Source organism: Oncorhynchus mykiss, chromosome 30 (genome assembly GCF_013265735.2).
Source record: "Oncorhynchus mykiss isolate Arlee chromosome 30, USDA_OmykA_1.1, whole genome shotgun sequence".
Lineage (NCBI taxonomy): Eukaryota > Metazoa > Chordata > Actinopteri > Salmoniformes > Salmonidae > Oncorhynchus > Oncorhynchus mykiss.
The window spans coordinates 10,635,648-10,651,419 of record NC_050570.1 but is presented as its reverse complement, the minus strand read 5'-3'; the positions used below and the strand labels follow the sequence as shown (position 1 = coordinate 10,651,419).

General features: G+C 41.2%; 1 protein-coding gene across 3 annotated transcripts in view; it reads left to right on the top strand.

Annotated features, from left to right (window-relative positions):
- The window catches only part of LOC110521303 (dual specificity protein phosphatase 8), a 106,846-nt gene that overhangs the window by 77,985 nt on the left and 13,089 nt on the right, over window positions 1-15,772 (top strand). Inside the window, exon 1 of one of the 3 annotated variants that reach the window (XM_021598775.2) lies at window positions 8,640-9,332. The exons of the other annotated variants lie outside the window; for them this stretch is intronic. Coding sequence (XP_021454450.2) covers window positions 9,194-9,332 — 139 coding nt within the window. The 5' untranslated portion in view covers window positions 8,640-9,193. Of the gene's footprint in view, window positions 1-8,639; window positions 9,333-15,772 lie in introns of those variants that run through there. 3 annotated transcript variants of the gene reach the window in all.

Genomic DNA, 15,772 nt, shown 5'->3' with positions numbered 1-15,772 from the left:
GAAAATAATGTGGATATATTGAAACAACATCTCAAGACATAAGTCAGGAAGTTAAAGCTTGGGCGCAAATGGGTCTTCCAAATGGACTTTGACCCCATTTGTGGAAAAATGTCTTAAGGACAACAAAGTCAAGGTATTGGAGTGGCCATCACAGACCTCAATCCTATAGAAAATGTGTGGGCAGAACTGAAAAGGCGTGTGCAAGCAAGAAGGCCTACAAACCTGACTCGGTTACACCAGCTCTGTCAGGAGGAATGGGCCAAAATTCACCCAATGTATTTATTGTGAAAAGCTTGTGGAAGGCTACCCGAAACATTTGTCCTAAGTTAAACAATTTAAAGACAATGCTACCAAATACTTATTGACTGTATGTAAACTTCTGACCCACTGGGAATGTGATGAAAGAAATAAAAGCTGAAATAAATAATTCTCTCTACTATTATTCTGACATTTCACATTCTTAAAATAAAGTGGTGATCCTAACTGATCTACGACAGGGAATTTTTACTATTGTCAAAAACAGAGTTTAAATGTATTTGGCTAAGGTGTATGTGAACTTCCGACTTCATATATATATATATACAGTGCCTTGCGAAAGTATTCGGCCCCCTTGAACTTTGCGACCTTTTTCCACATTTCAGGCTTCAAACATAAAGATATAAAACTGTATTTTTTTGTGAAGAATCAACAACAAGTGGGACACAATCATGAAGTGGAACGACATTTATTGGATATTTCAAACTTTTTTAACAATTCAAAAACTGAAAAATTGGGCGTGCAAAATTATTCAGCCCCCTTAAGTTAATACTTTGTAGCGCCACCTTTTTCTGCGATTACAGCTGTAAGTCGCTTGGGGTATGTCTCTATCAGTTTTGCACATCGAGAGACTGAATTTTTTTCCATTCCTCCTTGCAAAACAGCTCGAGCTCAGTGAGGTTGGATGGAGAGCATTTGAACAGCAGTTTTCAGTTCTTTCCACAGATTCTCGATTGGATTCAGGTCTGGACTTTGACTTGGCCATTCTAACACCTGGATATGTTTATTTTTGAACCATTCCATTGTAGATTTTGCTTTATGTTTTGGATCATTGTCTTGTTGGAAGACAAATCTCCGTCCCAGTCTCAGGTCTTTTGCAGACTCCATCAGGTTTTCTTCCAGAATGGTCCTGTATTTGGCTCCATCCATCTTCCCATCAATTTTAACCATCTTCCCTGTCCCTGCTGAAGAAAAGCAGAACCAAACCATGATGCTGCCACCACCATGTTTGACAGTGGGGATGGTGTGTTGCTTTTACGCCAAACATAACGTTTTGCATTGTTGCCAAAAAGTTCAATTTTGGTTTCATCTGACCAGAGCACCTTCTTCCACATGTTTGGTGTGTCTCCCAGGTGGCTTGTGGCAAACTTTAAACGACACTTTCAATGGATATCTTTAAGAAATGGCTTTCTTCTTGCCACTCTTCCATAAAGGCCAGATTTGTGCAATATACGACTGATTGTTGTCCTATGGACAGAGTCTCCCACCTCAGCTGTAGATCTCTGCAGTTCATCCAGAGTGATCATGGGCCTCTTGGCTGCATCTCTGATCAGTCTTCTCCTTGTATGAGCTGAAAGTATAGAGGGACGGCCAGGTCTTGGTAGATTTGCAGTGGTCTGATACTCCTTCCATTTCAATATTATCGCTTGCACAGTGCTCCTTGGGATGTTTAAAGCTTGGGAAATCTTTTTGTATCCAAATCCGGCTTTAAACTTCTTCACACCAGTATCTCGGACCTGCCTGGTGTGTTCCTTGTTCTTCATGATGCTCTCTGCGCTTTTAACGGACCTCTGAGACTATCACAGTGCAGGTGCATTTATACGGAGACTTGATTACACACAGGTGGATTGTATTTATCATCATTAGTCATTTAGGTCAACATTGGATCATTCAGAGATCCTCACTGAACTTCTGGAGAGAGTTTGCTGCACTGAAAGTAAAGGGGCTGAAAAATTTTGCACGCCCAATTTTTCAGTTTTTGATTTGTTAAAAAAGTTGGAAATATCCAATAAATGTCGTTCCACTTCATGATTGTGTCCCACTTGTTGTTGATTCTTCACAAAAAAATACAGTTTTATATCTTTATGTTTGAAGCCTGAAATGTGGCAAAAGGTCGCAAAGTTCAAGGGGGCCGAATACTTTCGCAAGCCACTGTATATGTATGTAGACACCTGCTCGTTGAACATCTCATTCCAAAATCATGGGTATTAATATGGAGTTGGTCCCCTCTTTGCTGCTATAACTGCGTGATTCATCACTCCAGACAATGCATTTTCACTTCTCCAATGTCCAATGACAGCAAGCTTTATACCACTCCAGCTGACGCTTGTTTGTGGCTGCTCGACCATGGAAACCCATTTCATGAAGCTCCTGACGAACAGTTCTTGTGTTGACGTTGCTTCCAGAGACAGTTTGGAACTCAGTAGTGAGTGTTGTAACTGAGGGCAGACTATTTTTACATGCTACACGCTTTAGCACTCGGCTGTCCCATTCTGTGATCTTGTGTGGCCTACCACTTTACGGCTGAGCTGATGTTGCTCCTAAACGTTTCCACTTCACAATAACATCACTTACAGTTGACCGGGGCAGCTCTAGCAGGACAGGAATTTGACGAACTGACTTGTTGGAAAGGTGTCATCCTATGACGTGCCACGTTGAAAGTTACTGAGTTCTTCAGTTTGTGCCATTCTACTGCCAATGTTTATCTATGGAGATTGTATGGCTGTGTGCTCAATTTTACACACCTGTCAGCAATGCATGTGGCTGAAATAGCCAAATCCACTCATTTTAAAGGGTGTCCACATATCTTTGGCTATTTTGCTGCACCTGCGATAACATTGCAAAATATGTGTACGCAACCAATAACATTTGATTTTATTCCTATTTGTTACTTTACTTGTAGGGCCAGGAGTTTTTCTTTACCAGTCCTGGTTATATTTAGCCTTGGTGCCAGTCTGATTTGCTCTATTGCTCAGTCCTTATGGAACTACTGTCATGCAAACCATGTTTGGCTTGACAATTTTAATGGTTTAGACAAAAGCTATTAGGGTGGGTCAGAGTGGCCAACACACCTATTTTTTACCTGGCAGGCATACGTGTGCAGTAAATAAAAATGTTCCCCTTTTGTTTTTAACACCCTGTCTGCAATTCCTTGATTAAAGACCTGCTATTCGTGTCCTTGTTATCCTGCCTGGGGATGAGACATGGACAGGAGGGAAGTGAGGGGAAGGGGAGAAGAAGTGAACGAGGGAGGAGAGGGGAAGGGGAGGAAAGGGAGAGAGGACAACAAACCCCATTGAAGTTTACCAACTGATGGTCACGTAATTGGCTACTCAAAGAAATGGACAGGAACTTACTGGACACTAAAAGCCAATTTATGCTTGCTTTAAATAATGACAATAGTTACACAATATGGCCTCTAGGGAGTGCCACACCTGTGTTGACAAATGAGGTTGATATAATTTCCAGACGGGTGGATAGGTATTTGTAATTGAGGGCTTAGAAAGCATTGCTATGTGTGTGTACGTACAGTACGTTCATGTGTGAGTTAGTGATGATTCATCAAGAAGATGAATTCAGCAGATGCTTTCATCCAAAGCATCTTAAAAGGCATACAACAACTGAGCTACATGGCAGGGTTCAGCGCTTATTTCCAAATGACCTACTTCTTCTGCCTCTCTCTCTGACCATCATGGACCACAGATGTTGGCCTACTGCTAGTTCCACCACTGTAGTCACTCACTCACAGGGTTATAGGAATAACAACTTCCCTCTAATCACAGATCTTGGATCAGTCTGCCCTTCCCAATCCAAACCTCAACCATTACGAGGCTAAAAACAAAACTTTACAATGTAGCTAATTCAGTTAACCATTTTTACTGCAACAATGTAGTATATTTTACAATTGTTCTGTGATCATACCGGAAGAAAATGATTGCCGTTGACATTAGAAAGATAATCTAGAAAATCGTAAGATTAGGGTGACAACAACTCAATTTTAACTTGATGATCAAAGTGATTGTTTAGATTTTCACTTCCTATAACAGAGCAGCTAATCCTCGTTGCTTAGTGTGAGGACATTTGGCCCATAGAAATAAAATCTATAGAACGTGCCTCCCCATTCAAAGCAATAATGGCATAATGGGTGGATTCTATTTCTATGGTTAGCCTACATGTTTGTCATACCATAGTAAGGCATTGTGTGTGTGTGTGTGTGTGTGTGTGTGTGTGTGTGTGTGTGTGTGTGTGTGTGTGTGTGTGTGTGTGTGTGTGTGTGTGTGTGTTCTTTCTTACTCACTGCTCCCCGAGCGAGAACATAGTGTCTTAAGACAAGAGCCGGAACAGGCAGATCGTTCAAAATTGGGCGTCTGACATGTCCGGAGGACGTCAGGAAATGTCTTCAGAACTTGCCATTAGGGGCAACAGTGAGTGCTATTGCTCTCAAGTTGGCTTGTGTTTTGCTAAGGCAGATGGGCATAATCCCATGACTCCAGATCCAATGGTTGCATGTTCAATACCAGTGATAGACCCTTAGTTACATATATTTTACCCTTTACCCTATCCCTATCCTTATCCCTATCCTTATCCCTATCCTTATACTTATCCCTATCCCTGACATTATACATATCCCTATCCTTATCCTTATACTTATCCCTATCCCTATCCCAATGCCTAAAGTTAATGTTTTAACCCTTCCCCAAACCTTAACCCTTATTAACCGTTTCCCTTCGAAATATGACGTTTGGGAAACAGAACGATGCTGAGCAGGAGCAGTCAGGATGTCAAAAACACTTTGAAATGTGACGTTTGGAGAAACATGGATAAACGTCATAATCTGAAGTCAAATTGGTAAAACAACGAGATCTTGTACACACACACACACAAGATGGTCTACCCATACTGGAATTCAAAACTCATTATACCATGTGATTGTTGAATATTCGTTTCTGATTGGCTTGAAGGGCATTCTAGAGTGTGCATTATTTCACAATGGTATATCTGCACGGTAGAATTCAATGGCTATAGTTAATTCTTACATGTTCTATGTTTGAGCAAAAGTTGAATTGAAAACATTATTGACATTGTTGAATAGGATTTTCATAAAAACAAGCTAGGACAGATGGTTTGGTTAGTTAAACTAGGAAGTCTGTTTGTTTGGTTACCAAGCCAACTACTGTAGCTACCAAGTAAACTGTCTAGCTACTTCAATAGATGTTGAACACAATTCTACCGGCAAATAAACACAGTTCTAGCGGCAAATGTGTTAAATTATAGCCATGGTATGAAAGACATAATCACCTCAGGGCTCTATGCGTTCTCTGGAAAATCATGCAACTCAGTGGAAGGATAGTTCCACTCCGCTAGTTGTACTTTTGACTCATCTGTCCATAGAACATTCTTACAAGATTCTTGAGGATCCTCCAGCAGCTTCCAGGTGCTTTTTTGGCAAACTTGAGTCACCTTTCTGGATGAGATGGGTCCCATTATGTCTGGTCGAAAACCAAACACTGCATTCCACAGTAAGAATCTCATACCAACGGTCAAGCATTGTGGGGGTAGTGTGATGGTTTGGGGATGCTTTTCTGCCTCAGAACCTGGACGACTTGCCTTAATAGAAGGAACCATGAATTGTGCTCTGTATCAGAGAATTCTACAGGAGAATATCAGGCCATCCGTCTGTGAGCTGAAGTGCAGCTGGGTCCTGCAGCAAGACAATGATTCTAAACACACAATCAAGTCTTCATGAAAATGGTTCAAAAGCAACCAATTTGAAGTTTTGGGAATGTTCTAGTCAAAGTCCAGACCTAATCCCAATTGAGATGTTGCAGCAGGACTTGAAACATGCAGTTTATGCTTGAAAACCCACAAATGTCGCTGAGATAAATCAGTTCTGCATGCAAGAGTGAGACAAAATCCCTCTACAGCGATGTGAGAGACTGATCAACAACTACAGGAAGCATTTGGTTGCAGTCATTGCATATGAAGTTGACACAACCAGTTATTGTGTGTTAGGGGGAAATTACTTTCTCACACAGGGGAATTGAGTGTTGCATAAATTTGTTCATTAAATGTAAAAAATATTTTTTGTTGTTGTTATTTGTAAACTCAGGTCCCCTTTATTTTAATATTCGTTTTTGGTTGAAGATCTGATAATTCACTATAAAAAATATGCAAAAATTGAGAGAATCAGAAAGGGGCTAAATACTTTTTCAACACACTGTATGTGTCGTGTGTTCTTTCTGTGGAGGTGGAAGGAAGTTTAATAAACACCAATTCTTCCTCCAAGCGTTTTATAAATGCTTTTTAGAATTCATATTAGCTTTTAATATTTTCTGTTGGTTTGGTGCTCTAGGGAACACAAGTTAGAACCAATTGGACAGGTTATTAAGAATCAGTAGGAAGATCATTGGAGCAAGCCAGGAACCCCTCAGTGACATTTACAAAAAACGAGTGAGGAAGAAGGGGGAACAAATAGCGTTTGACATAACACACACACACACTGAATAACCAGGTATAGACCAGCATAGCCCCCTACCCTCCGGGCCCAGGTATAGAGATCTCCCATTCAAATCTAAGAGAGCAGCATCTAGTTTTGTGCCAACATCCATTAAACTACTTAACTCTATTGAAGTTTGTATTTGTATTTGTATATATGTGGATATACCCTGGGAGAACATAGAATGTGTCTTATCCTTTATACTGTAGCCTACATGTTCTTGTGTTCTATGTTGTTATATGTCCTGTTCGTACCATTCTTCACCATACATTAAGTTCCCTCCCAGGAAATAAGAGTTATTTGAATTGAATTGAATACTCACACACTCCAATACATGCCGTATACTGCACAACACATAATACAGTGCCTTCAGAAAGTATTCATACAGTGCCTTCAGAAAGTATTCATATCCCTTGACTTAATTCCACATTTTGTTATGTTATTGCCTGAATTCAAAATGGACAATATTTTTTTTTCACACAATACAATACTAGTGTTTCGATATTTTTTGCTAATTTCTTGATGAAATACAGAAATATCTCATTTACATGCTGTAAGTATTCACACCCCTGAGTCAGTAGAAGCACCTTTGGCTGCGATTACAGCCTTTTTGGGTACGTCTCTAAGAGGTTTGCACACCTGGATTGTACATTATTTTCCCATGACTCTTTTTAAAAGTCTACAAGCTCTATCAAGTTGATTGTTTATCATTGCTAGACAGCCATTTTCAAGTCTTGCCATAGATTTTCAAAACGATTTAAGTCAAAAATGTAACTAGGCCACTCAGGAACATTCAATGTTGTCTTGATAAGCAACTCCAGTGTAGATTTGACCTTGTGATTTAGGTTATTGTCTTGCTGAAAGATGAATTTTTCTTCCAGTGTCTGGTGGAAAGCAGACTGAACTAGGTTTTTCTCTAGGGTTGTGCCTGTTCATATAGCTGTATTCCATTTTCTTTATCCCACAGAACTCCCTATTCCTTTCTGATGACAAGCGTACCTATAACATGATGCAGCCACCACCATGTTTAAAAATTCCATGCTTGAGTGGTATTCAGTGATGTGTTGTGTTTGATTTTCCCAAAACATAACACTTTTTTATTTAGAACAAAGTTAATAGCTTGGCCACATTCTTTGCAGTATTACTTTAGTGTCTTGTTGCAAACAGGATGCATGTTTTGGAATATTTTTTATTCTATACAGGTTTCCTTCTTTTCACTCTGTCAATTAGGTTAGTAATGTAGAGTAACGACAATGTTGTTGATCCATCCTCAGTTTTCTCCTATCACAATCATTCAACTTTGTAACTGTTTTAAAATCACAATTGGGCTCATGGTGAAATCCCTGAGCGGTTTCCTTCCTCTCCTGCAACTGAGTTAAGATGGACACCTGTAACTTTGTAGTGACTGGGTGTATTGATACACCATCCAAATTGTAATTAATAACTTAACCATGCTCAAAGGGATATTCAATGTCTGCTTTTAACATTTTTACCCATCTACACTCACACACACACACACACTGCACATCAGAAAACATACCGTATTTAATTAAGCACACATAGGCATTGAGTGTGTGTTTTGCAAAGGCAGAGAGTGAAGTGTTTCAGAGGGAGCGATGTCATCTACTTGTTGTATACACACTGCACATTATAAATCACAAACTATTTAATTGAACACAAACACACAGAGATGCAGTGTGTATCTTGCTAAAACACATAGAGCAGTAGTTGCTGTCTCCCTGCTCCAGCTCACTAGGCCCCTGAGGTGACCACATATTTGTCTGGTGAGTAAGGAATGCGGTTACATGCCTTAGACATTAGCTATGACGGAGCACTGGCTCCACAAGAGAGGGAGGGAGTGAGGGAGGAAGACTGGGAGGGAGGAGGGGAGAGGGGAAGGGCAGGGTCAGAGTCTGAGCTCACTGCAAGTGAGCTCATTCACCCCCCCGGGCGAGCAAACGAGGAGAGAGAGAACAACTACGTCATCCTCTACACAGAGGAGCGGGAGGGAGAGAGAGAGGGAAGCAGGCAGGGAGGGAGGGGGAGAAGTGTGAGCGAATGAGAGACGGGGAGAGCCAAACAGCACAACAATAGGGTACTGCTCTTCTGCCTGTGGGCTCACACACACGGAGAGAAGGCACGGAGAGACACACTCAGTAGCAGCTACAGACAGACAGACATGTACTCTCTTTCTTCTTTCTTCTCTCCATAGTTATTCCTTTCATTATTCCTCAAAATACTACTGGACCTCTATGGCTTTGGTAGATATTATAGGAAAAATATGATCCTTGGTGGATTTGAACTGAATGAGTTCTAGAAGTGACTTGTGGAACTTGTGGGCAGTACATCTACAGATGTTTGGGAGTAGTTTACTTTCTGGAAGTGGGTTCCGTCTGTTCTCTTGAGTTCGGGGACTAAGGTTCCTTCCCTCCTTGGACTTTGGGATCTGAGTTTGGACTTGGACTTGGTCACCACCAGTCGGAGTAGTGACAGCTGGGACTTTGTAGTGTGGAATTTTAGACCTGACCGGCTTTACCCTCTGAAGTTTTTCGGAACAAGTGATTTGTTTGTTTAGCCGTTCTGCTAACTTTTTCCTGGGGGACTCCATTGGTCTGGACGGCAGTCAGTGTGTTCCCGATCTGAGTGCACTAGAACGCGTGTATGTTGAGCGTGTTGAGGGTGATGCCTCTGGACGTGGTCATAGCCCCGGCTGAGGACTGTTTCTGGCCTGTCCTGCAGGAGTCAGACAGGAGGCTGAAGATCAGAGTCCGCAGGACCAAGGAGGGGAGGGAGCTACGAGGTGTGTACTGACCCAGTCTGGGAAGGGGTGTCAGTAGGTTAGAAAGAGATGAGAGAGAAAGAGATGAGAGAGAGAGCTCAGCGCTGCAGTACACTGTAAAACATTTCCTATATAATAATGGCAGCAATTGGCCAGTGAGTACAGACACTGTAAGCCATTTTACAGTACCAATTGTTTTACTGTAATCTAATTTACAGTATTCACTGTAACTTAATGCCAGAGCAATGAAACACAGTACAATACAGTAAAAGTGAGCATTAAACAGTACACATTGTTGTCTACAGTATGTTACTGTAGTTATAAGGGATTATAGCAAGCAGCATGGCTGTTGGCATTTTGAATTGATGAATAATCTATGTTATTTATCGCTTGAATATCTAGAGTTAAAAGATACTTTCACCTCTACTTTTTTATTTTACCTTTATTTAATCTTACACTTCTGACCTTTTCCCTACATACATTTAGGTGTCAGGGAACTACTGCCACATATCACTTACATCGGTACAGGACTCTCACTAATGGGTGCAACAAATATATCCTCTTACAAGGCAAGCCTTAAAATATGTTAATGAGCCAGCAATTCTTTCTCTGCCCACATTAATTCTCAACAAGGCACCATCATTTACAGCATGCTGCAGTAAATGTATATAGCAAAACAGCATTATAGTACTTTATTGTTCAATTGTTCAAAAATAAAATCAGTAATTGCTAACAGTGAATATTTAATTATATATTACACTATGCCAACTGATATATGGTGTTTTCTATCATTTTCACTTTAAGCCTTAACAAAGGATTCTAAAATGTCAATACTACCGGGCAGAGCAGATCAAAAGGACATGGCTAGCCGCTCAACCGTTAAAGGTTTGTGACTTTCTACCACTTTGATCTGTTCCCTATGGACATTTAGGTAGAATCACTACCACATACCACTTAAATTGATGCAGTACTCTCATTATCAGGCACAACTAATATAGCCTCTTTCAAGACATACATAAAAATGTGTTAATGAGTGAGAAACAACAATACCAAAAGGTTTTTGAACAGTATTCTGAATTACAGTAAATCACTGGCAACAATTGGCCAGTAAGTTACTGTAGAGTTTCAGGACAAGGTTTGAAGAATTCCTAAAATACAGTATATTACTGTATTCTGCGGTGGTACTCACGGGTTCAACAAATAAAGCCTCTTACAAGGCACGGTATAAAATATGTTAATGAGCCATAGACTCTTTCCCTGCCCACAACAGTTTTTCACAATGCAACATAATTAATACTGTAAAACAAAGATATGGTATTTTACTGTGCATTCTACGGTAATCTACTGTATTCAGTTTATACAGTATCAGACTGTTGATTAATACAGTTAGTGGCGTAGTGGTCTATGGCACTGCATCACAGTGCTAGCTGTGCCACTAGAGATCCTGGTTTGAGTCCAGGCTCTGTCACAGCCGGCCGCGACCGGGAGACCAATGAGGCAGCGCACAATTGACCCAGTGTCGTGCGGGTTAGTGTTCACGCTGTCTTCACCTGTGGTCATTGACATGTAAAACTATCACAAATGCCCATTTCTCCTTCCCTCTGTCGCTCTCTCTGGTTCTCCCACTCTAAGACGAAGAAGTGTTACATTTCCAAAATGTGTGTGGTGCACAGTGTGCATTGATATACTGTACAGTTTGTGTATTTTCCAACGTGTGTTTGTATGTCTAGCTATATACACAGCAAATGATCCAGTGTTAAATCAACACTGGGACAGTGTCTACACAGGTCCACACTTTTCAGTCTTAAATCAACACTGGGACAGTGTCTATACAGTTCCACACTTTTCATTTTTAAATTAACACTGTGCTCAGTGCTGACACTATTACACTTTGTCAGTGTTAGGTAATTTACACTTAATGTTACACAATAACACCTCATATAGTCTTTTTAACACTATGAAGTGTATATAAAATTAGATTTGATTTGATATAGTTTGCACCAATGGTGTTATGCAATAACACCTCGTATAGTCTTTTTAAACATTACGCAAAGCAGTCTGTTACTCAAACAAGGTGTTGGGTTTAGGACATTACAATAATATTTACACATCTTCATTGCAGCATGCTCTTAAGTACTTCCAAAAACATCCAAACTTGGAGCCGATATGCTCAATCTTTAGTTACATAATCATGGACCACTTAAACTGGTACAACACTTCCGCTCACAGGTAGATAAAAAAAATAATGTGTTGAAAGTCATGCCCACTCGAAGCCACGCCTCAATAACATTTCCCACTGTGCCTTTCCGTTTTGTGTAAACCGTAGAGTTACTGCCCATGACTGTATTTGTTAGTGACAAGAGACATGGTTGTTTTAATTGTTCATTTTTGCTCCTGTAGATGAATGTTACCCGTTAAAATTAAACTTTTATGACAATAGATTAAATACATCATAAGTTCTCACTTTTATGGCCAAGTTTTACCGTAACACAGTGATGTTATGAACTTCCTGGTTTACAGGCCACATCAGGCCTGCAAGTCACATTTTGCTGGCTTGCCAAGTGATGTGTAGTTCCTTTTGGAATCCAGTCAGAGTGAGGATATCCAACATTTGGAATGTATATTCACAGGCAACCTGCATTCAGAATGACTGTCAAAACCATTTCAGTAATGGGTGCAATACATCTAACTAACTGATTGGATTAGTTTAGAAAAATGTATGTTATTTATCTTTATATAGAATAAGATGAATCAGTCAATCAATGAACATGCAAAAACATAGATATTAAAAACAATCCTAAAAAATCAACACTAGGTAACACTGGCCAATTTGCTGTGTGTATAGATGTGCTGTAGAGTGTGTATACTGCATCAGAGTATAGTATGCATGTGTTTCAGTGCAGTGAGCTGGTTCAGTGCAGTTAGCCCAACACCTGGTCCTGTTCACACTGCACATTGCGTGCTCGTATGCATGTGTTCACACCACAGCTTCAAGGCAGATGGGCAGATTAGCCCAGAGAGAGACAAAATCACATGTTTGCCGTCACCTGTTGAGAATAGAGGTGTTGTTAGTGGTTATTTTTAGATTGTGTTGACCTCAGAAGGTTAGCTGCCTAGCTGCTGCAAACCAGCCTCACTATTTACACTCAAACACACATAGCTAAATTCTAACGCTACCATAACATATGGATCTAGATTAGCTAACACATGTATTGACATGGACTTTTTCTTAAATATATTGATGTACACACAATTCAGTTTTTTAACTGCCATTTATACTGATATAAAACTCAACAACAAAAAATCTCTGTTAACCACATGCTAACGCTACCATACTGACGTATAGATCTCTGTTAGCCACATGCTAACGCTACCATACTGACGTATAGATCTCTGTTAGCCACATGCTAAATCTACCGTAACATAAACATAGGCACAAACAGATACTGGTTGCCCTTCAATCCTCTATATTGCAATTGTGGTGTTCTTTGTAACATGCTGATCGAGTGGCTACCCTCAGGCCCCCTGCTGCTTTAGCAGACTCTTTGTGGAGTAGAGTGGAGTGGGGCATGTGTGCAATGATGTCATAGCGGTGGGGGAGACACATTGAAATGCTAATGTCCCCTACAGAGCACAGGGGACAGCTGGAGGGGCACAGAGGATGGTGTCATGTCTCTCCCATATGAGCGATAGAAGAGAGGGATGGAGGGAGGGCAGTCATTCAGGCAAATCAATGCCCCCGGGATGGAGAAGAGAGGGGGAGTGTGCGTGTGTGTGTGTATGTGTGTGTTCCCCTCCATTAAGGCATAATGCAGCTGAAAGCTTCTCACACACCCATGCACACACACACACACACAAACACACAGAGAGGGGTCTGGTATTGAGGGCCAGTCAATAGTACCAACAGCGTAATGTTACAGACAGGCTCTCTCTCTCTCTCTCTGTTCAGTCAATATCTCAGTGATTTCAGGCCATACAAACAGACCTTGTATCATAACTCACCAATTCTGGTTAGAGCTTTGGGCCAGTAACCGAAAGGTTGCTGGATCAAATCCCCAAGCTGACAAGGTAAAAATCTGTCGTTCTGCCCCTGAACAAGGCAGTTAACCCACTGTTCCCTGGTAGCCTGTCATTGTAAATCAGAATTTGTCCTTAACTGACTTACCTAGTTAAATAAAGGAAAATTCACCAGAAGACAGTGTTTGTAGCAATGGAGGATGTGATTGGTGTTGGTGAAAAAAGCATTTCTGCTTCCAAATTATGGCAACAAACAATCCATGTGTTTCTGTGTCGAACAGGGATCATTTGTCCTCATGAACTTGCTTTCCATTTCCTCACAAGCTTTCCATTTCTTTCTACAATACATTGAAATATGTTGATATACACTTCTTGTAAACATGTATTTCTCTATGAAATTCATTCATATGTGGAGCATTTTTAGATTGTATTGATTTGTGTACATTACCCTACTTCTCCCGATTGGGTGCCCTGTGGAGGGAGAGAAGGAAAGATAAAAAGGGGAGAGAGACCATTCGGTAAACGAGGGAGGGCCTGGCCGCTCAGAGAGAGGAGAGAACAAAATACATGAAATAAGCTGTGGAGTGTTGGGACAGTGGAGATGGGACAGTGGAGATGGGACAGTGGAGATGGGACAGTGGCGATGGGACAGTGGAGATGGGATGTGGGGGGGAATAGGAAGTCTGTGCTGGCTGGTGGGCCCATTGTGACGCCCTCTTTCCAGTGAGTTGTTTACCATGCATAGACTGAAAGGTGGATGGCTACTCAACAACCAGGGTCAGTTTGGCTATTCAGTTCATAATGGTGAAGGTGAGACTGTGGGGAACGGGCAACTGGTCCTAGAACAGTTGTTTTGTAACTAAAAGGAGCAGGAGCCTCAAACGACAGGCTTTGAGCTGCACTTGCTTGACCTAATTGTAGGCGTTGGGTCACTTAGTTGGGTTATTTTCTTGAAGAACTGCTGGGGTATTGATGCTGGGTGCTTGGTTATAGACAGGTTGGTTGTTTAGCAACAAAACCAACGCGTGCGCAAATAGGTGGCAAAACAGACGGGGTTGGCTTCGATTATTGACAATATGCAAGCTATATTTAGTCTCTGTTTATTGAAAACATAAATACATTTGCACAATGAGGACTTGTTGCCTCTCAAATACATTGTTTAACTAGGCAAGTCAGTTAAGAACAAATTCTTATCTACAATGACGGCCAACACCGACCAAACCCGGACGACGCTGGGCCAATTGTGCGCCGCCCTATGGGACTCCCAATCACGGACGGTTGTCAGGGTCTGTAGTGACGCCTCAAGCACTGAGATGCAGTGCTGTAGACATCGTTACAATTATTAGTTAGCTAGCTAGCAAATTTAAGCCATATTAGCATTAACATGAAATCATTCAAAACACCTCAAAACAAGACATGATATCAAGAACAAGAGGAAACGAGCTGAAACAAGCCACTTACGATTCCCAACATGGCGGTTTCTTGTCATTCTTCCTAGCAATCTGGCCATCCAGATTTCCAACAACACACTGACTTCTGCCCCATGGAAGCATGGGCATCGTTTTGGTGATGTTGTCAGATAATCCATCTATCGGTGCTGGGTTGTTGAGATACGACCCAGCGGGTGAGATCAGAAGACGAGTTGTAGTTTAGTAGGGGTGTGGCATTCAGATAGTTATAGCCAACCTTGAGAATAAATGTCATTCCTGTTCATCTGTTCTGTTGTATAGTTATCACATGTTAAGGTTGAACATTAAATTCTATAGCTTCAATGATGCTTAAGGAAATGTATGAGTTCCCTAAAAACCCAAGAAAATTCCATTGTGGGGATATATTAAGTCATATATCTTACTAGGCAATAAGGTATATAAATAATTGCATTTAAAAAAATGCATATAGACTCTTTAACAAACTCATTTACATTTTCACATTACATTCTAAATAAGCAGTGTCAACAAATGTCGGCACATGAATCCAAACCAGCAAGTCTGTGGAGGTCTGCAGGGCTTCCATGTTGTTTAGAGGGGGGAGCCAGAGCTTGGTGGAGTCCCGCGTTGAAAAGGGTCTCTGGCTCCCCCTGTACAGCAGCAATGTTTTTGGTAAGACCTCCCCTGCTGGCAGGCACAGCACACTTGCATTGGTTTATAGTGGCAGTGGTCTTTGACTGTAGTGCCGGACACGAGACAGCCACTGGTCGAGAGGGGCTCCTGGGTGGTTATCCAGGATATACCTCTGCACCGGCTTGGCCAAGCAGTACAGACCAAACCTTGCAGGATGTTGGCGCGATGTAACCATTTGTGGCCAACCCTACACAGAGGTTTATTAAGAAGGAGACGTTTGACAAGATCCCATTTGAACACACACATATCACAACCGACACTCGGTTAAAAAAAAAAGTAAAAAATGGATTGTGCCATCTGAGTGTGTGACCTCAAGACAACACT